The sequence below is a fragment of the Dipodomys merriami genome, unplaced genomic scaffold (assembly GCF_024711535.1).
Source record: "Dipodomys merriami isolate MVZ:Mamm:240054 unplaced genomic scaffold, mDipMer1.0.p SCAF_42, whole genome shotgun sequence".
NCBI classification, from domain to species: Eukaryota; Metazoa; Chordata; class Mammalia; order Rodentia; family Heteromyidae; genus Dipodomys; species Dipodomys merriami.
The window spans coordinates 11,615,042-11,640,046 of NW_027205826.1; the positions used below are offsets into that span (position 1 = coordinate 11,615,042).

Here is a 25,005-nt window from a genome sequence, read left to right on the forward strand (position 1 = left end):
GAACCAGCAGTTAGAATGCCTGGCTTTGTGAAACTGGCATGACATTGTCTTGCAGGGTTTAAAAGGTGTGTGTGTGTGTGTGTGTGTGTGTGTGTGTGTGTGTGTGTGTGTGTGTGTGTGTGTGTGTGTGTGTGTTTACTAGGGTTTACTGGGGTTTGAACTCAGGGCCTGGGTGCTGTTAGTTTAGTTTTTTTTTTTTTTCAATTACGGCTGGCACTCTACCACTTGAGTCCTTCCTCTACTTCTGGCTTTTGGCTGGTTAACTGTCCCAGTGGCAGGGCTAGGCTTTGAACAGCAATCCTCAGATCTCAGCCTCGTGAGGAGCTAGGATTACCGGTATCAGGTGCCCATCTGGGAATCATGTTTAGAAAGCATGAATGGAGTGAGTGAAATAACGCAGTGTAAATCCGAGCGTGTGACTTGAGCTGTGGTCTTGGAGACTTGTGTGTCTGGATGTCAAGAGGCAGGAATGGGAGAGGAGGAAGAAAGGATTGAAGAAACGATAAAGAAAGAAGGCAATAATAGCTCCTTGCCGTCCACACCGTGTTATCCTTTTGTTTATTTTGGTGTTGGCTTTTTGAAACCGCAGTCTCCCTCACTTAGTCCAGGGTGGCCTAGAAAACACTAGAAAACACTCTGCGAAGCCTCAAAGATTGCTAGAAACTCTTCATCCTCCAGCCCAGGCTGGGATTACAGGCGTGCACCACCCCTCCACACACCTACAGTGGTTCACTTTGCTTTTCTGGAACGCAGACCGGCCCTGGGTGGGTGCGGGGGAGTGCTGGAGAATGGGGAGTTGCGTGGAAGTCACACAGGCCCGACCGCTGGAAGTGGGGTACTCCCCACTTCCCGCCTCAGTGCACCCCCAAACAGCCCCTGGCGTGGGGGGTGGTGTCGTGAAGATGCTGGGAGCCCCACTGCACCCCATCCTCACTCGGCAGGAAACCTCCTCCCTCTCCCCACGGGGTTACGACCTGGGGGGCTCCCCAACGGGGACCCCAGCGCTGGCCCCACCCCTCCCGGGCGCCCTCCCAGGCCTCCCACGTGACTTCCTGAAACCCCAGGGCGCCACCCCTTCCCCGGCTCAGTTTCGTTTCTCCGGCGGCCGGGTCGGGTCGCAGGATCGCGCGTGGCGTCCCGTCCGTCCGTCCGTCCCGTCGGTCCCGTCCGCCCCGCGAGCGCCATGGCCAACCTGTCCCCGCTGGCCGAGGAGCTGTCGTGCTGCATCTGCCTGGAGCTGTTCCGGGAGCCGGTCACCACGCCGTGCGGACACAACTTCTGCGGGTCGTGCCTGCGCGACTCGTGGTCGGGCGCGGGCGCGCCGTTCCGCTGCCCGCAGTGCCGCGCCGTCTACGCGGCGCGCCCGCAGCTGCAGAAGAACACGGTGCTGTGCAACCTGGTGGAGCAGTTCCTGCGGACCGAGCCGGGCCGCGCCCTCGCCGCCGCCGCCGCCGCCGCCGCCGCCGACTGGACGCCGCCCGGCCGCGCGGCGCCCGCCAGCCCCGCCGCCCCGGTGGCCTGCGACCACTGCCTGCAGGAGGCGGCCGTGAAGACCTGCCTGGTGTGCATGGCCTCCTTCTGCCCCGAGCACCTGCGCCCGCACCTCGACAGCCCCGCCTTCCGCGACCACCCGCTGCAGCCGCCCATCCCCGACCTCCTCCGGCGCAAGTGTCCCCAGCACAACCGCCTGCGGGAGTTCTTTTGCCCCGAGCATGGCGAGTGCATCTGTCACATCTGCCTCGTGGAGCACAAGACCTGCTCCGTGGCGCCCCTGAGCCAGGCCACTGCTGACCTGGAGGTAGGGCCTGGCTCTGTGTGTGTGTGTGTGTGTGTGTGTGCAGAGGGCCTTGGGGGGTGGGTGGGGTGGGGGAGGAGTCCATGGAGGAGGGTGAGGGGGACACACCAGGAGGGTCCCTGGGGAACCTAAGATAGACCCAGTCATCTGGGCTGCAGGCCATATTGGGGGATGTATAGGTGCCACAGAGTGGACCTCCTTGACCAAACAGGGAGATTATAAAGCCTTCATCTACTGTGCCCCCTTCCCCCCACTTCCACCCCCATTTTACAGAGGGGACACCTGAAGACACACAGGCAGGGTGGTGTCCCCTCCCCCCCCCAAGCCCGTGCTCATCTGAAGATGTTCAGTTGGGTTTTGAAGATCAAATAGCAACTCCAGAGGTCACCTCTGTTTCCCCAGTCACATCCTAGCTGGACCCTGGCAGTTATGTGTGATTCATTCCATGCCCCAGTCTCAGACACCTGAGGTGGAGAAGTGAACTCCGCACAGCAAATGGCAGTCAGGGGTTAGTTCAGAGTTTTCCACTCATGTTTTGTTGTTTCTGGGTCTCCCCGTGGACAGGACTTCAATTCAGATCTCTAGAGTCCTGTGCACTGGACAATCTCTGAGGCCTGAGGGCATGGAGAGGTGTAGTGGGGTAGGGAGGATGAGCAGAGCGCTAGCAATCCCCGGATGTGACTCACAACATAGTGTGAGGCACCATAGTGGCCTTTGTCCTTGAGTGTGACTTGGATTTTGCCCCTGGACCCGGGTCCTCATGGGTAAAGGCAGGAGGAGGCGGGACAAGATGGGGGTCCTAGGACTCTTGGAGGCCTGTGATATTCTTAGTGGTTTAGGCGGTCATGGCCTCCTTTTGTGGACTCAAAGCAGAGGCTGAGAGCATGTGACCAAACTTTTGTTCTAACGGTGTAAGCTCCAAGGAAGGGCCTGAATTCCTGGCACTCTGTCCCCATGTGGTCAGAGGAGACACAAGCCTGGGCCATGTTGGTGAAGTCCGCTGTGGTGCCAGGACCAGGGCACAGGCCTTGCTTTGTCCTGCCCTGGCCATGGACTTTGCCTGGCCTTGTCATCTCTCTGGGCTCCTTAGGACTTTTCCCCCTGAGCCTCAACAGCTGGACCTTAAGGTTTCCCCTTCAAGTTGACCTTTGTGGCATAAGTGATTTGGTTATAGATCGCTCAGTCTCCACCTCTTCCAGGAACGAAATCTGCCTGGCTTTGGGGGCCAAGAACCTTACTTTTCCCTAGTAGAGCTCTGTGGCTTAGGACAAGTCACTGCAGATCTCGGAGCTTCAACTTCTGCCAAGTAGAATTATTAGGATCCCTCTCTCCCTTCCCTTCCCTTCCTCCCTCCCTCCCTTCTAAGGTGACTGGAAGGGTCTGGGGAGATAAGCCTGGTAGGAATTGCTGCATAGGCCAGGTTTATTGGCAAAGGATATGGCTGCTTACAGGAATCCCACCCTAGTGGTCCTAAGATCTGAGTTTGAATCCAACTTTCCTTCTCATCTGGGAAATGGTAAAAAGTGAACTCAGAAGGTTATTGGGAGGGGGAAATGAGGCAGTCTATAAAAACACATTTAGGCTGGGCACCGGTGGCTCACACCTATAATCCTAGCTACTCAAGAGGCTGAGATCTGACGATTGCAGTTCAAAGCCAGCCTAGGCAGGAACGTCCGTGAGATTCTTATCTCCAGTAAACCACCAGAAAACCACAAGTGGTTCTGTGGTTCAAATGGTAGGGCGCTTGCCTTGAGCTGAAGAGCTGAGGGACAGTGCCCAGGCCCAGAGTTCAAGCCCCACGACTGACAAACAAAACCAAAACCAGAAACAAAAAATGTTTAGTATGGATGCTCCATTTCTGGTCCTCAAGCCTGGCAACCTGGCTCCCAAAGACAAGCACTATTAGAAGCCCTTATCCACAGAGGCGAAAGCAAGCATGCAGGAGGGGCCTTCTTAGCCTGGCTAGAGCCAGCCCCCAGCTGGAATCCCATCCTACTTTGTGTACCATCCCCCTCTGTTTTGTACCTGTCCTGGGGCTTGAACTCAGGGCCTAAGTGCTGTCCCTGAGCTTTTACGCTCAAGGCTACATGCCCAGCTTAGCTTTTTAATTCTTCTGGCAAGAATCCCTCACCAAACCAGCTCCCCATGGCTCTCCTTTCAGCCTGGCTGCTGCTCATGCTACTTCACTGCCAGTCCTCTACTGGGCAGTGCCCCAAGCATGGGTGTCTGGGCTGCTAGCAGACTCAAGGCTCTGCAGCCTCCGATGCAGAGCATCCAAGTCCTTGGCCTGTGACAATCTTAACTCATTTTCAAAAGTTGTTTGCCCTTGACTTAGGGGGGCTTTGTGGGTATTAGGATCCCTACTCTGCTTCCCTCGAGTTGTATGGGGCCCTGTCCATGAAGAGTAGACTATTGTTTAACTAATGGTAAATAAAATATTTCACAATGTAGGGCTCTAGTGCTAAGAGCAGCTCATGGAAACTCAGCACTTACTGGTGGCCTCCATGTCTCTTCCAGTTCTACCAGGCCAGATCTGCCTGCCTTGGTTTGGCCTTTGGCCCCGGCAGTATCTGAGATAGGCTGGGTGAAAGGGCAGTGACCCAGAGGTGGAGCCTGAAACTTTGTTAGTGACTTTCTGGTTGAGTGTATATGGCCTTGATGCCTGCTTCCAACCTTGACATATGAGATTGTTACTGATTCAAGGTCAGGTTCAGCCCCAAATCTCTGTAGTGGAGAAGGGAGAGCCACAGAAGGCTGGTGATCGCCCCTGGGAATTACCAGCATGCTCAGTTTGGTCATGTCTGTAACTTTTTTTTTTTTTTTTTTGTCATAGGGCTTGAACTCAGGGCTTGGATGCTCTCCCTCAGCTCTTAGGTGCAAGGCTAACATTCTGTCATTTTGAATCACAGCTCTACTTACTGTTTTCTGGTGGTTCATTAGAGATAAGAGTCTTTCAGACACTCCTGCCTGGGCTGGTTTTGAACCATGATCCTCAAATCTCAGCCTCCTGAGTAGCTAGGATTGCAGGTATGGGCCACCAGCACCGGGCCGTGTTTATCATTTTTATACCAGAACCATAGCTGGGCCAGTTAATAGCAATGTCATCTTGGACAAATGGCTTAATTTTCCTGTGCCTCAGTGTCATTGTGTATGTGTGTGTGTGTGTGTGTGTGTGCATACTAGAGCTTGAACTCAAGGCCGCTCAGTCTTACTTGGCTCTTTTGCTCAAGGCTGACACTCTACCACTTTAAGCCACACCTCCACTCTGGCATCTGGGTGGTTAATTAGAGATGAGACTCTTGGATTTGTCTGCTCAGGCTGGCTGTGAATTACAATCCTCAGATCTCAGCCTCCTGAAGTAGCTAGGATTACAGGCATGAGCTACTGTCATGAGCCACTGTTGTCTGGCTAACAGTCTTGTTCCTATTTTGAAAAGTTAGTATTTGTTGAGAGCTGAAACAATACGTACCATTACACATGTCATCATGGCAGTTAATATGGTGGTGGCTGTGGCTGTTCCTTCCCATCTCTGAGCCCCAGCATTTCACCTGTGCAGGTACAAAAGAGACTCAGGTATTGATGTAAAAGCATATAGGAATAATATGAGGCTCTTGACTTTCTTCATGCACATGCACATGTCTCTCCTTATGCCTTTGTTTCTGGGCATGGCTAGGAGGCAAAGAATTCTGAAGTAGTTTAGCTCAGTTTTAGCAATTGAAGGGATTTGCATCTGGGCTGCAGCCCTGTGGCTGGCTGGCTCCTCCATTTTGCTAGCCCTGGGTGTGAAGTACAGCTTGGACTGTGGATTTTGTCCCTCTGCCTTCCTGAGGCTGGCAGTTTCCTGCAGCTTCCTCCTGGGATGTGGCCCCTGCCCACTTGAGAGAACAATCCCAGATATTGGGTTTGTTTCTTTCTTAGTCCTCTTCTTTAGAATCTGGCCTCAGTGTCCTCTGCTTTACTAACTTTTTCATGTCTTTTTGATGTATGTGTCTCCTCTCCCAAGACTGGTACTCTTCCACTTGAGCCATAGCTCCACTTCTAGCTTTTTTGCTCGTTAACTGGAAATCAGAGTTTCATAGACATTTCTGCCTGGACTGGCTTCGAACTACAGTCCTCAGATCTCAGCCACCTGAATAGCAAGGATCATAAGCATGAGTCATTTGTGCTCAGCAGGTTATTATTATTATTATTATTTTGTTGTTGTTGTTGTTGGTCATGAGGCCTGGGTGTTATCCCTGAGCATTTCAGCTCAAGGCTAGCGCTCTACCACTTGAACCACAGCACAAGGGTTTACTGGAGATAAGAGCCTCGTGGACTTTCCTGCCTGGGCTGGCTTTGAACCATGATATTCAGATCTCAGCCTCCTGAGTAGCTAGGATGACAGGTGTGAGTCACCGGCGCCTGGCTTTCAGCAGTTTTGGTTGATTTTTTTTTTTTGTCAATCGTGGGACTTGAATTCAGGGCCTGAGCGCTGTCCCTCAGCTCTTCAGCTCAAGGCAGGCGCTCTACCACTTGAGCTACAGCGCCACTTCCCGTTTTCTGGTGGTTTATTGGAGATAAGAGTTTCACTGACTTTCCTGCCTGGGCTGGCTTTGAACCGTGATCCTCAGATCTCAGCCTCCTGAGTAGCTAGGATTACAGGCGTGAGCCACCAGCGCCTGGCTGAGAGCTTGTTCTTTTATCCTTTGTTTTGGTTTTTTCAAAAACATCTTTTAGTAGCTTTTCTTAGACATCTTGCCTGCTTTTTGAACTGCTTGCAGTGGCAGGTTTGTGGTAGGCGTGTTTGCATGACAGGCCACTGCAGAAGCAGCTGTAGCTGCTTCTATGGCCATGTAGCCTGGCCACTTGCTGCCGCCCTTGGCTCAATTTCATCAGCTGTTGAGTGAGCTGTAGTGAAGAAATCTCCAATTATAGAAGCTGGCATTTCATCTGACCTTACAAAGACCCAGGCAGGGCTCTGAACACTCACCTTGTTTTCATTGGTCCTCTTTAGAGGAACAGTGGGAACAGTCGTATCTAATTCATGGCCAAGGAAACTAAGTCAGTTGGGAATTGGGACTTGGAACTTCCTCTCTCTGTCCTAATGTCTTTTCTGCCCTGTCCCCCCTTAAAGAGTTGCAGGGAATAAGCACATATGACAAGCTTTAAGAAGCTCTAGAAAGCCAGGTGTTGCTGGCTCACAACTGTAATCCTAGCTACTCAGTAGGCTGAGATCTGAGGAACCTGGTTTGAAGCCAGCACATGCAGACAAATTTTAGAGACTTCTCTCCAGTTAGCCACCAACAACGCTAGAAGTGGGTCTGTGCCTCAAGTGGCCATCCTTGAGCAAAAATGGTAAGAGCACCCTGGCCCTAAGTGCTACTACCGTCAGAGAGAGAGAAAGAGAGACAGAGACAGAGAGACAGAAAGACAGACAAACAAGTTCCAGACAGACAAAATGTGGGATCACAGGAGTAGCCAGACTTCAGTGCAGAGTGTGACTCCTGATGGAGGGTGGCTGGGCTCTAGGGGGTTTATCTTACCCTTGCTTGTTTCCTCTGCAGAACAAACTGAAGCATAAACTAACCATCATGCACAGTCACTTCAACGGGGCATCGAAGGCGCTGGAGGATGTGAGAGCCAAGCAGCAGGGTGTGCAGGTGAGTACCCCATCCCTACCCCAGGCTAGCCCTGCGGGTTCCCTTCGGCTTCTGTGTGCAAGGCAGGTCTTGGAACATGGGTTCCGGCTGCATTCACAGTGACTGAATTAAATGTTGTCCCCGCCAAGCATGCCAAAAACGATATACCCAAGCAAGATTCTTCATAAACCCAGGTTGAAAACTGCCAAGGCTGGGGGTGTGATTCAGGTGACCTGGATGAAATCTCCAGTTCAGACTTCAATCCCACCTCCACCCCCCCCAAAAAAAAATTTCCAAAACCCAAAACAACTCCCTCTCCCATCCCTAGGGAGTTGTTAAAAACGAAGACTAAAATGTAGTAGCAAAGAGCCTGCATAGTAGCACACATTTGTCATCCCAGCTGCTAAGGGAGGCAGAGTTAGAAAGATTGAGAGTTGGAGGGCAGTCTATGTGAAGTTATTGAGGCTGTAGATAAAAATTAAAACAAAATACAAAAAGGCTGGGGGTGTGGCTCAAGTGATAGGACACCTGCCAAGCATGCCCATGGTTCTAACCTCAGAACTGAGGAAAAAAAAAGAGATAGGAGCATAGAAAAGTCATTATACTATGAAGTGGGAGAAAAACAGGAAACCCGAGTACATACCTCTAGGGTCATGCCTGTTCATAAAAAGGAAGTGTAGTGTTTACTGTGGCTGCAGTAATAACTTGACATAGGCTGTGAATGGTTTACAATGAGGAGAAAAACATTCACAGTTATGGAGACCAAAAGTCCAACATCAAAATGTTAGCAGGACCTTGTTCCCCCTGAAGCCCCTAGGGAGAGTCTTTCCCTTCCTCTTCCTGTCCCGTAGCTTAGCCTTGTGTCTACACTGCTCCAATTGGCCTAGTATCTGCATGGCTAGCCATTCTTCCTTTGTGCTTTCTCTTCCCTCTGTAATAAGGACCCAGGTCACCCCATGTGGGTTATCTGGGGGGGCTCCAGACCCTTAGTTATTTACATCTGCAGATGCCCTTATTTTAATCAAGGTCATGCTCACAGGTTCTGGAATGTGGCCTATCTTTGGTGAGCCAGCTTGACCCCATGGCAGGAAGTAGAAAAGAATACTGGAAGGAGCAATTGTAGGACAGTAGCTGATAAATAATATATATATATATATATATTTATTATTATTTTTTTTTTGTATTGAACTTAGGGCCTGGATGCTGCCCCTTAACTTTTTTTTTTTTTTTCCTCAAGGCTAACATTGTACTGCTTGAGTTATAGCTCCACTTCTGGCTTTTTTTTGCTGGTTAACTAGAGATTTAAAGAAAATCTCAATCTCATAGACTCTCTTGCCCAGGCTGCCTTCGAACCTTAATCCTCAGATCTGAGTCTCCTGAGTAGCTAGAATTACAACTATCTGCCACCAACACCTAGCTGAACCCTTTCTTCTTACTGTCCTCTTATTCCACAAGGCCTAGTTGGTGAGAACCAGCCACCAAAAGCAGGAAGTACCAAAAGACCACAGAAAGAGGTGTGCACAGAGTATAATCTGTTAGGGACTTGTAGACAGCAGCAGGTCTTGGCAGCAACAGAACAAGAGGATTCTGCACACCAAAGGCAGGAAGAAAGGGTTTATATTTAGCCTTGGGCCTTGCCCAACTGGAGTGAACATGTCCATGATCAGTTCTGAAAGAGTCTGTGTATCAGTGGCCAGCACTATGGGCTTGGTTAACTGACTTAATGAGTTTGTTTATCTAATAGAAGGTGTGCCAGGTTCATCTACAGGGCAAAAATGGCTGTTATGGGATCCCTCCCTGGGTCATCATTACTTGTTTGTTCAAGCTTTTGGAAAGGTAAACAGGGAGGAAACAGAGAACTCTAAGCAACTTCCTTTTAAGCAAATGACATGGATTGAACCTGTTACTTCTGCTCATTAGAAGAAGTTAGGTCACTAGGCCAAGCCTAGCAGCAGGGGAGTCTGGGGAATGTAGTCCAAGCCACGAGGTACCCACAGGGAACTTGAGGGTGCTCTCATACTAAAGGAAAAGGGACAGAATGAACACTGAGGATATTGGTGGTCACATTAGGGGTAGCAAAGTAAAGGGTTAGATAAAGAAGTAATTGAAGCCAGGTGCTAGTAGTTTGCACCTATAATCCTAACTACTCAGGAGGCCAAGATCTAAAAATCATGGTTTGAAGCCAGCCTGGGGGAAAAAAATCTGTGAAACTCTTACCTCCAATTAACCAGCAAGTGGTAGAGTACTCGCCTTGAGCTAAAATACCAAGGGGGAGTGGAAGTCCCTGAATTCAAGCACGTACACACACACACACACACACACACACACACACACACACACACACACACACACACTCACTCACACTCACACATGACTGCTTCTGCTTCTAGTTTAAGAAACAAAATACCATACCCCTGGTGTAGACGCTCCTCTTTTCTTCTCATTACCATCTCTCCCTTTCTCTCTGCCAGAAGTAACCACTACCTTAAGTAAGTTAATTAATTCCTAGGCTTGTATATGTGTGTGTGTGTGTGCATGCATCATGATATCAAAGCTTGAATTCAGAGCCTCAAACTCCCACTTTGCTTCTTGTTCCTAGTTGGTGCTCTACCATTTGAGCCATACCTCTAGTCCTGCATTTTGCTGGTTAATTGGAGTCTCACAGACTTTTCTGCCCAGGCTGGCTTTGAAACTCAGTCCTTAGATCTCAGTCTCCTTTGTGGCTTGAATTACAGGTGTGAGCCACTAGGTCCCAGCTTTTCCAGGCATTTCTTTATATTTGTAAATAAAGCGATCCTTAGCAGTAAACACCACTCTCTGTTTCTAAGCTTCTTTAAAGTGCATCAATCTGTATGGCTTCTACAAGTTGCTTTTCTCCATGGAGATTTATCCATGCATAGTTTTCATTAAATTGTATGACTTATTTAATATTCCATCATGAAAGTTTGTGGGTTTTTTTTTCTTTTTTTTTTGGGTCCGGTTGTGGGGCCTGAACTCTGGGCCTGGGGGCTGTCCCTCAGCTCTTCAGCCCAAGGCTAGCGCTCTACCACTTGAGCCACAGCGCCACTTCCGGCTTTTTTTCTTTTTGCTTATGTGGTACTGAGGAATCGAACCCAGGGCCTCATGCATGCAAGGCAAGCACTCTACCACTGAGCCACCTTCCCAGCCCCTGTGGGGTTTGTTTTGTCTTTGTTTTTGAGATAGTCTCACGATATTGCCCAGTCTGGCTTCCAAACTCCTGGGTTCCAGTGCTCTTCCTGTCTCAGCCTCCTGATCAGCTAGGCCTACAGCAGTCAAGCCCTATGCCTATCTTGGTTTTGCTGTTTCAAACAATGCTGCTTGTGCCCATTCTTGTGTGTGTCCTAGGGCAGGTGTGCAAGAATGTCTCTAGAGAACATAAGTAGGATTCCAGTCGTGGGGTGTGGAAACCTGCACATGGACTAGTCGTGGCCAAGTGCAGCAGGCACATTCCCCAGAGGCCTCCCACTGCACTCACAGGGGGGTGGGAGTGGGGGTGGGGCGTAGCCATAGCAGTCCACCCTTCTGACACCTGGCCTTTCTAGGATGTTGTAAACAGGAAGGTGGAGCAGGTGAGACAAGAATACCTGGAAATAAAGGCGCTTATTGATGCCTCGGAGACCAACTTCATCTCCAAGATAAAGGAAGAGGAGGTGAGGGTCAGCTCCAAGTACGACAGCATTTACCAGATCCTGATGAAGAAGAGGAGTGAGATCCAGAGCCTAAAGAGCGATATCGAGCAAAGCCTGGCCAACGGGGACGAGTATGAGTTTCTGGAGGTGGGTTCTGATGAGACGCTGCTGAATGTTCTTTCTGCCCAGCATCACAATCCCCCCCCACCCCCCCAGCCCCGTGCCTGTCCTTGTGCTTGAACTCAGGTCCTGGGCATGCTCCCTGGCTGAGTTTTTGTGCTTTACCCCTTTTGCTATAATTTCACTTCTTGGCTTTTTGGTAGTTAATGGGAAATAAGAGTCTCACATATTTTCCTTCTTGGACTAATTTTGAACCGTGATCTTCAGATCTTAGCTTCCTGAGTAGCTAGATTAAAGGCGTGAGCCACTGGCTCCTGGCTCCACAATATTCTCTCTCTCTCTCTCTCTCTCGCTCGCTCGCTCGGGGCATTGTAACAAACACTGCCTCTTGAGCCATGCTTCCAGCTCATCTTGCTTTTTTTAAAAAAATATTTATTGTATGCTGGTCCTGGGACTTGAACTCAGGATCTCAGGCCCTTGCTTAGCTTTTTCACTCAAGGCTGGTGCTCAAACTATGCAGGCCTTTATGCTCTCCCGTCCTTCTTCCCCATGGCCCCTGGTTAAGTGTTGTCCCCTGTGCTTTTTGCCTTCATGCCCCTTAGCATGGCTTTCAAGGTCCTTGGTGCCCAGACCTGACATTGGCTGGCAGACTTACATCTTGCCAACAGCCCCTGGTTGTGCTCTGGGCTGAGCATAGCTAGGCACTTCACTCCGCAGATACAGTAGACATTGCTGGGGGCACCACAGCTCAGGTGCAGGTCTTTCCAAAGTGCTTGTCTCACTCAGCCCTGTCCCTCTTTACCTACTTCCTCTTGCCTATTCCATAAGGAGCCTGGGGGCACTTTATCCCTTGGCAGCTTTGGTCCTGTGGTTTAAACAGGATGGGTAAACTTAGTCAGCACTTGTGGCCACAGAGTGGTAAGGACCAAGCCCAGGCCTGGCTTCCCTCCAGCTGCCTGTCCTTAACCTCTGGGCTTGTTCCAGAAAGCAGCAAAACTGCAAGGAGCCTCATCGAAGCCAGTCTATATCCCCAAAGTGGAGCTGGATCATGAGCTCATGAAGGGGGTCTACCAGAGCACCCTGGAGCTCAAGAACGAGCTGAGGCAGATCCTCAAGCAGATCCATGAGAAGAAGCCCCAGGAGCCATGCAACTCAGGTAACAGCAACACCATGCTGTCCCAGGAAGTGCCCTAAAACTGGGTGGGTCTTCTCATTGCATTTGGCTGGGGGAGGGGGCAGCAGAGCACTGGGCCTAGCCGTTCCCCAGCAGAGGGGTCTCTGCTGCATCCTATGACTAGGATGCTCTCCAAAAAGGTGTGTGTGTGTATGTGTGTGTGTGTGTGTGTGGCGTGAGCGCACGCGCGTGCACATGCCCACACATGCATGCATGCCGGTACTTGAACTCAGGGCCTCACAGTCCCATTTGGCTTTCTCGCTCAAGGAGGGTGCTCTGCCGCTTGAGCCACACCTCCATTTCAGGATTTTGTGTGTGAGTTTCAGGCCTGGGGCTTGAACTCAAGACCTGGGTGCTGTCCTTGAGCCTTTTTAAAATCGAGGCTAGCATGGTACCACTTGAGCTACAGCTCTGTTTCCAGCTTTTTGGTGGTTAATTGGACATGAGTCTCATAGACTTTCCTGCCTGTCTGGCTTCGAACCATGATAATCAGATCTCAGCTTCCTGAGTAGCTAGTCATGAACCACTGGCACTTGGCCACTTCAGAATTTTTGCTAGCCAATTGGAGATTAGATTCTTGCCTTACTGGGTGCTGGTGGATCACACCTTTAATCCTAAGTACTTAAAAGGCTGAGATCTGAGGACTATAGTTCAAAGTCAGCCTGGGTAAGAAAGTCTGTGATACCAGAAAACCAGAAGTGGCACTGTGGCTCAAAGTAGTAGAGTGTTAGCCTTGAACAAAATAGCTCAGGGACAGCGCTCAGGCCTAGTTCAAGCCTCATGACTGACCAAAAAAAAAAAAAAAATCCTCACCTGATTTTCCTGACCATGTTGGCCTTAAACCAAGATCACAGCTTAGATCACAGTTTCCTGAGTTGCTGAGATTCCAGGTATGAGCAGTATACCCAGCTCCCAGACCTAGCTCCCAGCTTAAACTCTTGACTTGGGTGTTGTCCCTGAGCTCTTCAGCGCAAGGCTAGTGCTCTACCAATTGAGCCACAGTGCCTCATCTGGTTTTCTGGTCGTTTATTGGAGATAAGAGTCTCATGGACTTTCCTGCCAGGGCTGGCTTTGAACCATGATCCTCAGGTCTCAGCCTCCTGAGTAGCTAGGATTACAGGCGTGAGCCACCAGCGCCTGGCTGAGAGCTTGTTCTTTTATCCTTTGTTTGTATCTCTTGAAATGATCAGAAGGGGAAGCCAGTGGAAATAACTATCAATAAAAGCATTTTACCCCTTCTATCCACTGCACAACAAAGCCAGCTTCTGAGTCAGCAGAGAAGAGCCACATACAGTGGATTGTTTTTGTTTTTGTTTTTGTTTTTTGTCACAGGTGACTCAGGAGACTGTGGCACAGAATCTTCAAGCAAACCCTCACGCCCCATGAAGAAGACTCCACGTAAGTAACCACCTCACCCCCAATGCATTGGCAGGTGCTTTGACTGACACCTCACAGGGATCAAACAGGCACAGTGTACAGGGACCTGGATCTCTGGAGAAGTCTGGTGTAGACTTTGTAAAGCAGGAGCTCCACTGGGGCAGAAAGGGGCACTTGTCCACCATATTTGGTAACAGGGACATCTGGAAAGGCAGGATCACCAAGGCTGATGTGTGGTAGAGTCTCATTTGCTGAACTGGAGTCTGGTGTGGAGGAGATATACTGTGGTCTCTATGCAAGGAGGCCACGTCTCTCACGGGTCTCAGCAGCTTGTCTGACCTGGATGGTGTCTGTTCTCCCAATTTTCCCCACCCTGATTCATTATTGCCTCCTCTTCCCCCTCCCACTGAGCCAGGTTTTTCCTAATCCCCACTTCATGAAAAATGAATACCACCCCTGCACAGTTTATTGGTTTTTATTTATTTATTTTTTTGTCAGTCATGGGGCTTGAACTTTGGGCCTGGGAACTGTCCCTCAGCTCTTCAGCACAAGGGTAGCACTCTACCACTTGAGCCACAGTGCCACTTCCGGTTTTCTGGTGGTTTATTAGAGATAAGAGACTTTCCTGCCCGGCTGGCTTTGAACCGTGATCCTCAGATCTCAGCCTCCTGAGTAACTAGGATTACAGGTGTGAGCCACTGGCGCCCGGCTCAGCTTATTGGTTTATCCATAAAAGGAGTGAGATTTTCATACAATTCTTTGTCCCCCACTCCCACTCTGCTGCCCTGAAAGTATCAATGTTTTCCCTCAATGGGCGTGATCTTGGGTTGGGTTGAAAAATGTTCCTGTTTCCCCAACTGTCCACATTTTAGCAGTAATGATATTGAAACCAATATGATGGTGGTGGTGGTGGTGGTGGTGATGGTCATGGTCATGATGGTGGTGGTGATGGTGGTATTGGCGTGTGTATGTGTTTAATTTCCTATGGATACTCGTTGTGAGAGCACTTTCCAAGCTACAGATCCACCATGATGTTACCCTGATTGCTTCCTCAAGTCAGTTATGGGAGGTCAGTGGATAGTGGAAGGGAGAGAGAAGTGTCGGCTTGCTTTTCTCTGTTGTTGCTTGTTTGGCTTGTCTTCAGCAGACAACTGTCAAGTCACAGACCCTCCATGGACTAGCGTAAGGGCTCAGATGCCCAGGTGTCGTTGGAGGAGAGAAGCCAGGAAAAGCCAGAAGATGGTGAAGGGCACTTGTGTGAAAGGGGAAGGACTTTCAGTCTGGAGTCCTCTTTACCCAGGAGGTTTCCTTCCTGCTGCCCTAGGTCTCGTGTGACACCACTCCATGTGAGGGTAGGGGGTGGGGGTGGGGAGACTCTCCTGTTTAACAGAGTGACACCCTAGAAAATCATTAGCACTGTATTAAACTCAGGAATGAATCAGGTTCCTCTATGTTGAAAGTGGCCCCAAATAAATCAGCTGGGGTCGGGGAAGAGGTGAGGCCAGGGCCGATTGGTCACCATATAGGAAACTCCCAAGAGGCCTAATGAGCAGGGAGGGGCTTGGGTCTCAGGTGCTGGGCCCCTGGAAGTGGGCAGAGGTGAGGAGAAGGGTGCTGGGGAACTCCCGCAAGAAGTAGTACTATGCCACGTGAGGCCGAGTGGAAGTAAACGCTACAGCGGAAGCAGAGCTTACCGAAAACGAACCCTGAAGGCGCAGGGCTAAGAGCCTAGTGCCCTCCCCCCCACATGATGGGCGAGGTAGGGGATGGGCTTAAGGGCAGAGGGAGCTGAGTCTCCAGCCCACTTGAATGCTGGAGTGTAACTCAGTGTCTCACCCCCACCACAGACCGCTGCTTGCCTGGCCTCGCGCCCAGACTTACACACACTCTTATGTCTGGTGATTTTACATTTCTTGCTGGTCCCCAGGTAACATGGCAGCAGCTGTTTGGGGGACTATACATGGACACCATGTTTTAGTCCAACTCAGTTCCATATACTCTGGATTCTGTTAGTCTTTCTAATTTCTATTTATTTATTTATTTTTGTTTTGCTTTGTTTTATGCCACTCCTGGGGCTTGAACTCGGGGGCTGGATGCTGTCCCTTAGTTTTTTCACTCAAGGCTGTCATTCTAACACTTAAGCCACAACTCCACTTCTGGCTTTGTGGTAGTTAATTGGAGGGAAGACTCTCATAGGCTTTCCTGCCTGGGTTGGCTTTGAACCTTGATCCTCAGATCTCAGCCTCCTGAGTAGGTGGTATTATAGGTGTGAGCCACCAGTCCCTGACTTGCTTATTATTTTTGGAGCTCAGATTGGCCTTGGACTTGAAATTGTTCTGCCTCAACCACCTGAGTTCTGTGGTTACAGGTGTGTGCTGTGCTTCCCAGCGTACTCTGGGAAGCTAAATAGCTGTATCTATCTATGTCTATCTAAATATCTTTCTTTTTTTTTTTGGCAGTGGTGGAGTTTGAGCTTAATCTCTTGTGCTTGCTAGGCTGGCATGCTATGCTATCACTTGAGTCATGCCTTCAACCTTGCATTTTACTGTTTATTTTGGATATAGAGTCTAGAGAACTTTTTTCTACCCGGCCTGGCTTCAAACCAGATCACCCAGGTCTGTTTCTGGAGTAGTAGGACAGACTCACTTTGGATATGTTGTAAAGACTATTTTGTTTCTTTCTTAAACATACATAGTTGAGTAAGTTTTGACAATTGATATCTGTGTTACAATTACCCAAGTCAACACAAAGACTCTGTTACCCTAGAACATTCCTTCCTACTTCTTATTAACTACTCCTGGGTCCCTCCTCAACCACAGATACTTCCTGTCACTGTAGATAAGTGTTGCTTGTTTTTCCCTTCTGTTTTTCTTTCTTTCTTTTTCTTTTCTTTTTTTTTTTGGTTGGTTGCAGGGCCTGATCTCTGGGCCAGGGTGCTGTCCCTCAGCTCTTCAGCTCAAGGCTAGCGCTTTACCACTTGGCCACAGCACCACTTCCAAGTTTTTCTGCTTATGTGGTGCTGAGGAATCGAACCCAGGGCCTCATGCATGCAAGGCAAGCACTCTACCATTGAGCCACCTTCCCAGCCCTACCTTCTGTTTTTCAAGTGAAAGCATCCTAGCTTTTTTTTTTTTTTTTTTGGTCTGAGACAGAGACTTGAACTTGTACATGACACTTTTGCTAGTGCTACCAACTGAGCCACGCCACCAACTCCCATCTTAGCTTTATTTGCATGAGTCAAGTTCATTGGAATGAATATGATTACAGTTTTTTAAAAGTCTCATGGTGTGCTTAAAAATATCATAATCCTGAAAACTTTCTTTTTCAGAAGAAAAGAAGTCCAAGAAACCGTGTAAGTTGTGTATTTATGCATCTTTTTGCTCTTGAGACTTGTCTAAGCCTACAACTAACAGTTGGCAGCTATCTTGTCTTTGTCTTAGGACTGGATTCTGTCAAGACAGGCAGGCCTGAGCTTCTATGTGCATGCGCTAGTAAGAGAGCTATATAGTCTTATCTGAACTAACCCCAGTCACCTTGGCTGTGTGTGTTTATGGACGTGGCTTTCGTTGTTCAGCTTGGAAGGGAAGAGAGGCCATTTCCATCCCTCTATGTCACATCACCAACTCATGTTTCTCCTCTTCACTCTAGCCCCTGGCTCTGCCCCTACCTCGACTGTCAAGTTACCCACCTTTGGAGCTCCTGGACAGTCAGAGGACTTGAAACCAACTGTCTCAGATGGTGAGCTATTGTGGGCTAGGGACAGTTGGGTGTTCACTGTGAGTTTGTCCTGAATAACACTTTCTGTTTCCTCTCACAACTACAGCCAAAGCCAGCTCTGCACAGCCCAGTTTCACATCTATCAAGGACAAGTTGCTAGCCACCTTCTTAGCCATGTCCAGATCTGAGCTGCAGGAGTGTGAGTAGTCTGGCTGAGGACTGGGTAGATGGGTGGGTGGGTGGATGGATGGATGGATAGATGGATGGATGGATGGATGATGGGGTAAATGGGAGGATAGATAGATGGGTGGCAGGGTGGATGAATGGATGGCTGGGTGGGTGGATGGTGGGTAGGTAGAATGGTAGATGGGTGGATGGAGGGTGGGGTGGGTAGATGGCTGGATAAAACCAATGTGTAGATACCAGTTAGAGAAAGGCCTATAAGTAACAGTATTTTGGGCCCCTTGTAATTGATTTCTTGGGCTGATGCTTTCTCAGATTCTGCTAGAATTATCCTGGACTACAACACTGCCCACAACAAGGTGGCACTGACAGATAGCTTTACCACAGCGTCAGTGGCCGATGTACCTCAGAACTACCGGTCACATCCCCAGAGGTTCACCTACTGCTCTCAGGTGCTGAGCCTGCACTGCTACAAGAAAGGGATTCACTACTGGGAGGTGGAGCTGGGCAGGAACAACTTCTGTGGGGTAGGCGTCTGCTACGGCAGCATGGATCGACAGGGCCCCGAAAGCCGGATTGGCCGCAACAGCAAGTCCTGGTGCGTAGAGTGGTTCAACAACAAGATCTCAGCCTGGCACAATAATGTGGAGAAAACGCTGCCCTCTACCAAGGCCACGCGGGTGGGTGTGCTTCTCAATTGTGACCACGGCTTTGTCATTTTCTTCGCTGTTCCTGAGAAGGTCCACCTGTTGTACAAATTCAAGGTGGACTTCACCGAAGCTCTGTATCCCGCCTTCTGGGTGTTCTCGGCGGGCACCTCGCTCTCCATCTGCTCTTCCAAGTAGGCAGCTATAGACACGTGGGTTCACTGCCTGGGGAGCATGTATGATTAGAAAAGGGGCTGCAATGGGATTCTCCTTGGAGAGCTTCCCTGGGTCCCCAGTGTTTGGAAGAATGGGAGTGGGAGCTGGGGAAAGTGGGGAGCTGGGGTTAGAGGAGGGATTTCCTGAGTAGGGGGTAGGGTGATTGTCTGGGGGGGGAGGAAGCAAGTCTACCTCCTGGTGCCCACTGCAACAGGCTCACCTCTTCCTACTCTTCTGGAAATTCTCCAGGCAGCTGGGCATCTGAGCAGAGAGTAAAATCTTAACCACCCCGTTCCTCTCGTACAAAATCGATAGCCACATTCTTTCTCAGGGTAGCTTTTAGATCTTGGTATTTTGATTACTCTTTAGATTTAAAAAAAAAAAACTTAATGCCCTTGACTCATGCCTATAATCCTAGTTACTCAGGAGGTTGAGATCTGAGGATCAAGGTTTGAAGTCAGCCTAGGCAGGAAAGTCCATGAGTCTCTTACTTCCAGTGAACCACCGAAAAGAAAAGAAAAACAAACTGGAGCCAGTGCCTAGTTAAAGCTCCAGTACTGCCACATATGCATACCAAAAAAATAAAAATGAGAAGGCAGCCGGTGGCTTACACCTACAATCCCAGCTACTCAGGAGGCTGAGATCCAAAGATCACGCTTCAAAGCCAGCCTACGTAGGAAAATCCATGAGCTCATCGCCTATTAACCACCAGAAAACTGGAAGTAGAATGTGTCTCAAAGTGGTAGAGTGCTAGCCTTGATCCACAAAGCTCAAGGACAGTGCCCAGGCACTGAGTTCAAGCCCTATGACCAACAAATAGATATAAAAATAAACAATTCCGGGCTGGGAAGGTGGCCCAGTGGTAGAGCACTTGCCTTGCATGCATGATGTTCTATTCTTCAGCACCAGCTAAGCAAAAAGAAAAAAAGCCGGAAGTGGCACTGTGGCTCAAGTGGTAGAGCACTAGTCTTGAGCTGAAGAGCTGAGGGACAGTGCCCAGGCCCAGAGTTTAGGCCCTACAACCGGACCCCCCCCCAAAAAATAAAAAATTCCAGGGTCAGTGGATTTCAATATATATTTTATCTTTTTGGTACTAGCAATTGAGCCCAGGTCATTTGCAAATTATCACTAAACTTCCCTCCTTCCTTGAATTTCAATATTACCCTCCGCTTGAATCTTTCTGGTTAAAGCTTCAAACTGTGGTCTGAATCAGCCCATGCTGAATTTGTGATTAGGTGATGGTCGAGCTGACTTAGATCTAGTTTGGATGGAAATGGCTCCCTCTTCTCAGCATCTCACCAAAGACACTTAGGCTGTCACTGCAGATCCTTGCTGGAGGTCTTTCTTCCTTTCCCATGGCTTAGGCTATGGGGCAGGTGGGACCCTGGCCTGGGTAACAGTGGTGAGGTGGTTTTGCTCTTACTAGAGTGCTTTGCTTAGCAGCTGTCTTCAGCCATAGCATCCCAGTCCCCTGCATTGTAGGTACTGGACTGGTAGAGGTAGGTGCCATGTGGCTACCACAGTCAAGCAGCCAGCCATGCTGGATCCTGGAAGACTGCTGTCATACAGACTGTGCTCTGTGTTGTGGCCACTACAGGGACCATACTAGGTCATCTGCTTGGATGACTTTGTATGGCTCAAAAGGCCTTATTGTAGACTCAGGGGAACAGCACTGTTCCTGTGTGTCCCTGGCGTCAGGCTGCAAACCTTGTGAGTCTGAACACTTTCCCTTGGTCCCTCTGTCTTTCTCTTAGGAACCAGTTCTAAATGCCCATATTGACCAGGCTAGGGGTCAGAAAGACCTCTAAGAAGCAGGGAAAGAGTGAGCTGAAGAGGGCCACATGGGAGGCTGTTTTCCTTACAGTGTTTTGTGCAGTCCACTTAGGGGCAGGAGTGAACAGATTGCTGGAACCTTCTTGTGCTCCCTGATATCATGTCTCTTGTGACACAAGTCCAGCTCTGGGCTTTCTCACGGTGAAGACTTTTGATCAGGCTTCCACTGCAAAAAGAGGTCACCATTGGGAAAGTTAGAGACCCCAGATCTTTCTATGTGATATGGGAATTTAACACAGCTCAGGCCTTGTGCTGGAATTCTAGGGCATGGAGCACTTAGTATTCCTGACAGATGTGTGATCTGTGACATCTCCCCCAAAGAACTCTGAGTTGCTTGGGAGAGAAGCCTTTGCAGGAAAGCCTTCCTTGTCATAGCTGATGTGAGGAAAAAGTTCTTTGGTGAGGCTTCTCTGCTTTTGTTCAAGAACAGCTTCATTGATCTTCCGAAACAAAAGTCTTGTCTCAAGCCAACTCATCCTTGGGTCCCAGCTGGGCTTAGAGAAGAATACCAAGGATTTCCTCCAGGGCTTCTTCCTGAAAGGACTTTTCTTCTATAGCAGTGAGGGCAACAGACAAAGGCTCTTCCTTGGCAAATAAGCAGCTCAGGACAGAGAAGCATGCATTCTCTGTTTATGCCCCTCTGGGCAGAAGTGCTTTGGCCTTGTAAATTGAGGAGTGCACTCTTGTTCTTTCTGTTGTGTTGCCTTGTAGGGAAGCTACACATGGAGGGTCCTAGAGTGGGAGGAACCGTTGTATCCATCCCTCTTCTCATTTGGCAGAAATCTGGTGAGATGAGAAGGGAGAAGATGATTCTGGTCCACCACTCTTACCATTCCATCATGGAGGAGAAGCCTCCTAATATGTGAACAGGAACACTCTGATACCCGTAAAAATATCAGAAATTCCCCAGAAACACTAAAATAAAATCCTGTTCTAGATGCAGGGAGTGGAGATTCAGTCACTTTGATATGACAAACCCAAGGCCAAGGTCAAGTCTTGGTATTATTCAAGAATGATTGGCCAGTTATGTGTGTGGTTTAATTACTCTGTGATCTATCATTAATACTGATAGCTTAGCTTTTACATAATTCCCCCTCCTACTGTTGATTTTATTTAATTATGAGGATTTGAGCTATTGTTTCTTGAGTTTATTGTTTTAGACTCTTTAAGAAGACAAAGGAGCTGAGCACTGGTGGCTCACATATATAATCCTAGCTACTCAGGATGTTGGGATCTGAGGATCCTGGTTTGAAGCCAGCCATGCAGACAAATTTGAAAGACTCTTATCTCCAATTAACCAGCAAAAAGCTAGAGTGGCCCTATGGAACAAGTGGTAGAACTTCAGCCTTGAGCAAAAAAGCTAAACAAGAACATAAGGCCTGTAGTAGTCTAATTTCCCAAAGAGACATGCCAACACTTAAACAGGGCAAGGAGTCTATATTAGCTGCACAGCGACTATACTCCACTATTTGGCCATTTGCCTTTTTTTTGGGGGGGGGGGTCCAGTCGTGGGGCCTGAACTCTGGGCCTGGACGTGGTCCCTCAGCTCTTCAGCTCAAGGCTAGCACTCTACCACTTGAGCCACAGCACCACTTCTGGCTTTTTTCTTTTTGTTTATGTGGTACTGAGGAATCAAACCAAGGGCCTCAGGCATGCAAGGCAAGCCCTCTACCACTGAGCCACCTTCCCAGCTCCCTACCCCACTATTTGGGTTGTGGGATACAGTGAAGTCTTTTTTGGATGAGGGTCTTTTAAGGGAAAAACCACATTGGGGCGGGGTGGGGGGGAGTTGTAAAGACAAACAAGCAGATTTACAGAAGCAAAACATAACCTTGAGTTGCAGAAGCCAAACAGTCTTGAGCTGGTCAGCAGGACCGATACTATCGATGCTATTGATATTTGATTACAAAAATCAAAACACATCCTTGGATTACAAAAATCAAAACATAACCTTGGGGAGGGATAGTCTATTTTACAGAAATGATTTTTATTATAAGCTCCTGACTAATACAGCAATTCAGCATAGCTGATGATAAGCCTCAAGATTGTCAGTGGCCTAAAGCAGTTTGTGGTAAACTGCAAAGCTGCCAGCTTGGTAAACTTGAGTGAGGGAGAGATGTTCTTTTTCTTTTTAGCAAGGATGGAAAAGGCTTAGGCTGACTACCTGCCATTTGACCAGGAGTTTCTCTCTTCAGAGGGGGTCTCCCTTAATAGTTGGCCCCATTTTTGGTAATCAATAATTTTGTTCTGTTTCTGATTTCATATTTCACAAGGCCTAGCCAGGTGCTGGTGGCTCATGCCTGTAGTCCTACTCAGGACGCTAAGATCTGAGGGTCACAGTTCGAAGTCAGTCCAGGCAGGAACGTCCCTATGAGACTCTTACCTCCAATTAACAACTCCAAAACTGGAAATGGTGCTGTGGCTCAAAGTGGTAGAACACTAGCCTTGAGCAAAAGAGCTCAGGGACAGTGCCCAGACCTGAGTTCAAGCCCTACAACCAATAACAACAGAAAAAAATGCAAAGCCTGGAGTTAAAGCCCCAGTACTAGCATGGCACACCCCCCCCTACACATATACACACGAGTAAGGGTTGCTGAAAGACTGCCACATGGGAGAGCCAAACTTCCAGGTGGTACTGGAGAGTAGGATGTAGCATGTGACAGCTCAAACTAATGGTGGAAAGAGATTATACAGGGAAGGGTGAGAAGGAGGTGTAGCCACAGCACATGCAAAAGCGACCTCAGAGCCTGGGGTCCTTTTGCTGACTCAGGTGATTAAGGGTTTGGGGCAGATGACTTCAGGTAAGGCTACCTGCTGTCCTTCCCATGGGTAAAGGCTACTGTCTCAGGACATCTGGGTGCCCAGCCTCCATCCATCTGCTCCCCGAGTTCAGCATGCCCTCAAGAAGCTTTGGTTAAAAAAAATCCCCAGACTAGTAGGATGCCTATCTGTCTGGGCATGGTTTCAGGTGAACGCCAGGGTGTGTCCTCAATGATAGATTAGTTCACAGGAAGATAATCAGTGTATAACAGTGATGGGAACAGAGGGTCCTTAAATTTCTTTCTACTGTTGTCATCTTTAAACATTACTATAATAAAAAGTAACAAACAAAAAACCATCCTGACCAGCTACTAGTTCTTGTTCAGTGGATTTTTAGCCTCATCTGGAGAGGTATGAACTGGATGTTACTGGATATTAAGGAAGGAAACCCACTCCTGGAGGGAGGGACTGTAGATTCACAGAATTTCCTTAGTGGTCCAAATATCCTTGTTATTCAAAAGCCCCTTATTATCACACATGAGCTAAAGCCAAGAAATGATATGACTCTGGATGGGTGGTGGTCATCAGAAAGACAAGTGATGTACTTAGGTTTGGGGCTTTTAGACAATCTGGGAGAGGTGACTAAGGACTGAGTTCTGTGATGTGGTCAGTGGTGCCTACATATGACTTCCCACTCACATCCGTGGACACAGAGGCTTAGTAGAGTTGACAGGCTGGTGAGCACATGTCTGTGTCCATAGGGTGATGTGTCCTGATTCCATTAGAACAGAGCACGGAACTTCTGTCTTTGAGACCTCCCAAACCTTGCCTTGTATGATTCTTTGTCTATCCTTTGTAATAAAATTATAATAATTAATGTGGTGTCCTGTGCCTATGATTTCCTGAATGAATGATGGAGCACGAACAACGTCATGGTAATTTCCCTTGGTTTGTAGCCAGTCAGAACGGGTCACCTGGGACCCGAGGCTGGAGCTTGAAGCAGGGACAGACTTGTTGGGGACTGTCCCTTAGTCTATATGCCAAATAAGGAGATACAGGGAAGGACAGAGAACCGAGTGATTAGCTGTGTGCTGGTGGCTCACACCTGTAATCCTAACTATACTTGGGAGGTTGAGATCTGAGGACTGTGGTTTGAAGCCTTGAGCCAAAGAGCTCAGAGAGAGCGCCCAGTCCCCAGGCCCTGAGCTCAAGCCCTCCAATCAAAAGGGAAACAAACAAACAATAAAAACAGGAGGAAGAAGTTGATTATTCAGCATGGACTTGCACAGGAAGACAGCACTTTAGTTCATCTTCTGCCATCTTTGGTGTACAGACTTGAGCTTTGGATTTAAATAGACAAACATTTAGGGCAAGAGGTAAAAGGTCTGCAAGGCTAACAGTCCCAGACTTTCTGTCCCCCCCCCCCAAAAAAAAAAAGACCAACTTAGGTTTCTTTGCTGGTGATATGCTGTGTGTGGCCTTGCTCCCCTTGCTATCTCTGTGCTGGTGTTTAACTGTACCTAGCAATTTGCAGAGTGATTTAGGCTGAGAACAATATCCTGAAAGGCTAGCCTCCCCCTCCCTTCCCAGGCAGGTCTGTGCCTCCCCTTGCTGGGGCCACTGGCTCCAGGCAGCTGCCAGTCGAGAGCACAGGCTGTGTCAGAGGTGATCTAAAACATGCCTTTGCTTGCTCCTGTGGATGAGCTCACACAGAGCCTCTCAACTTGGTAGTTGTGCCCTTTGATGTGAGCAAGTGTCTTCCGCCATAGTCCCTTTGCAGTCACCTTGGGCTCTAGGAAGGACTGGATTCACTGGTAAGAATCTGCCCCTCACACAGACAATGCCATCTTCTTACCATCTTAAAGAAGCCAAAACTCAAGGGACATCCACCCATTCCATTCCAGTGTAAAGTACT

At 48.8% G+C, this 25,005-nt stretch overlaps 1 protein-coding gene across 2 annotated transcripts; it reads left to right on the forward strand.

The window, feature by feature from the left end:
• The first annotated feature begins 1,105 nt into the window (after positions 1-1,105).
• Trim25 (tripartite motif containing 25) lies at positions 1,106-23,967 on the forward strand. Of its 2 annotated transcripts, none has more exons than XM_069993241.1 (9): positions 1,106-1,798; positions 7,339-7,434; positions 10,977-11,210; positions 12,168-12,339; positions 13,690-13,755; positions 17,063-17,086; positions 17,395-17,472; positions 17,558-17,650; positions 17,950-23,967. In XM_069993241.1, exons 1-9 carry the CDS (start codon positions 1,184-1,186, stop codon positions 18,477-18,479), a joined length of 1,908 nt encoding a protein of 635 aa, XP_069849342.1. In that variant the 5' UTR covers positions 1,106-1,183; the 3' UTR covers positions 18,480-23,967. The 2 variants fall into 2 exon arrangements, with proteins under 2 accessions (XP_069849342.1, XP_069849341.1); XM_069993240.1 differs by having other exon boundaries at positions 1,107-1,798; positions 17,383-17,472.
• Positions 23,968-25,005: the final 1,038 nt, after the last annotated feature.

Excerpts from the sequence above, each read along its gene's own strand:
- Trim25 (XM_069993240.1), top strand. The coding sequence starts at position 1,184 with ATGGCCAACCTGTCCCCGCTGGCCGAGGAGCTGTCGTGCTGCATCTGC. Across the intron at positions 13,756-17,062 it reads CCCCATGAAGAAGACTCCAC|AAGAAAAGAAGTCCAAGAAA; the intron begins GTAAGTAACCAC and ends TTTCTTTTTCAG. Across the intron at positions 17,651-17,949 it reads CAGATCTGAGCTGCAGGAGT|ATTCTGCTAGAATTATCCTG; the intron begins GTGAGTAGTCTG and ends ATGCTTTCTCAG.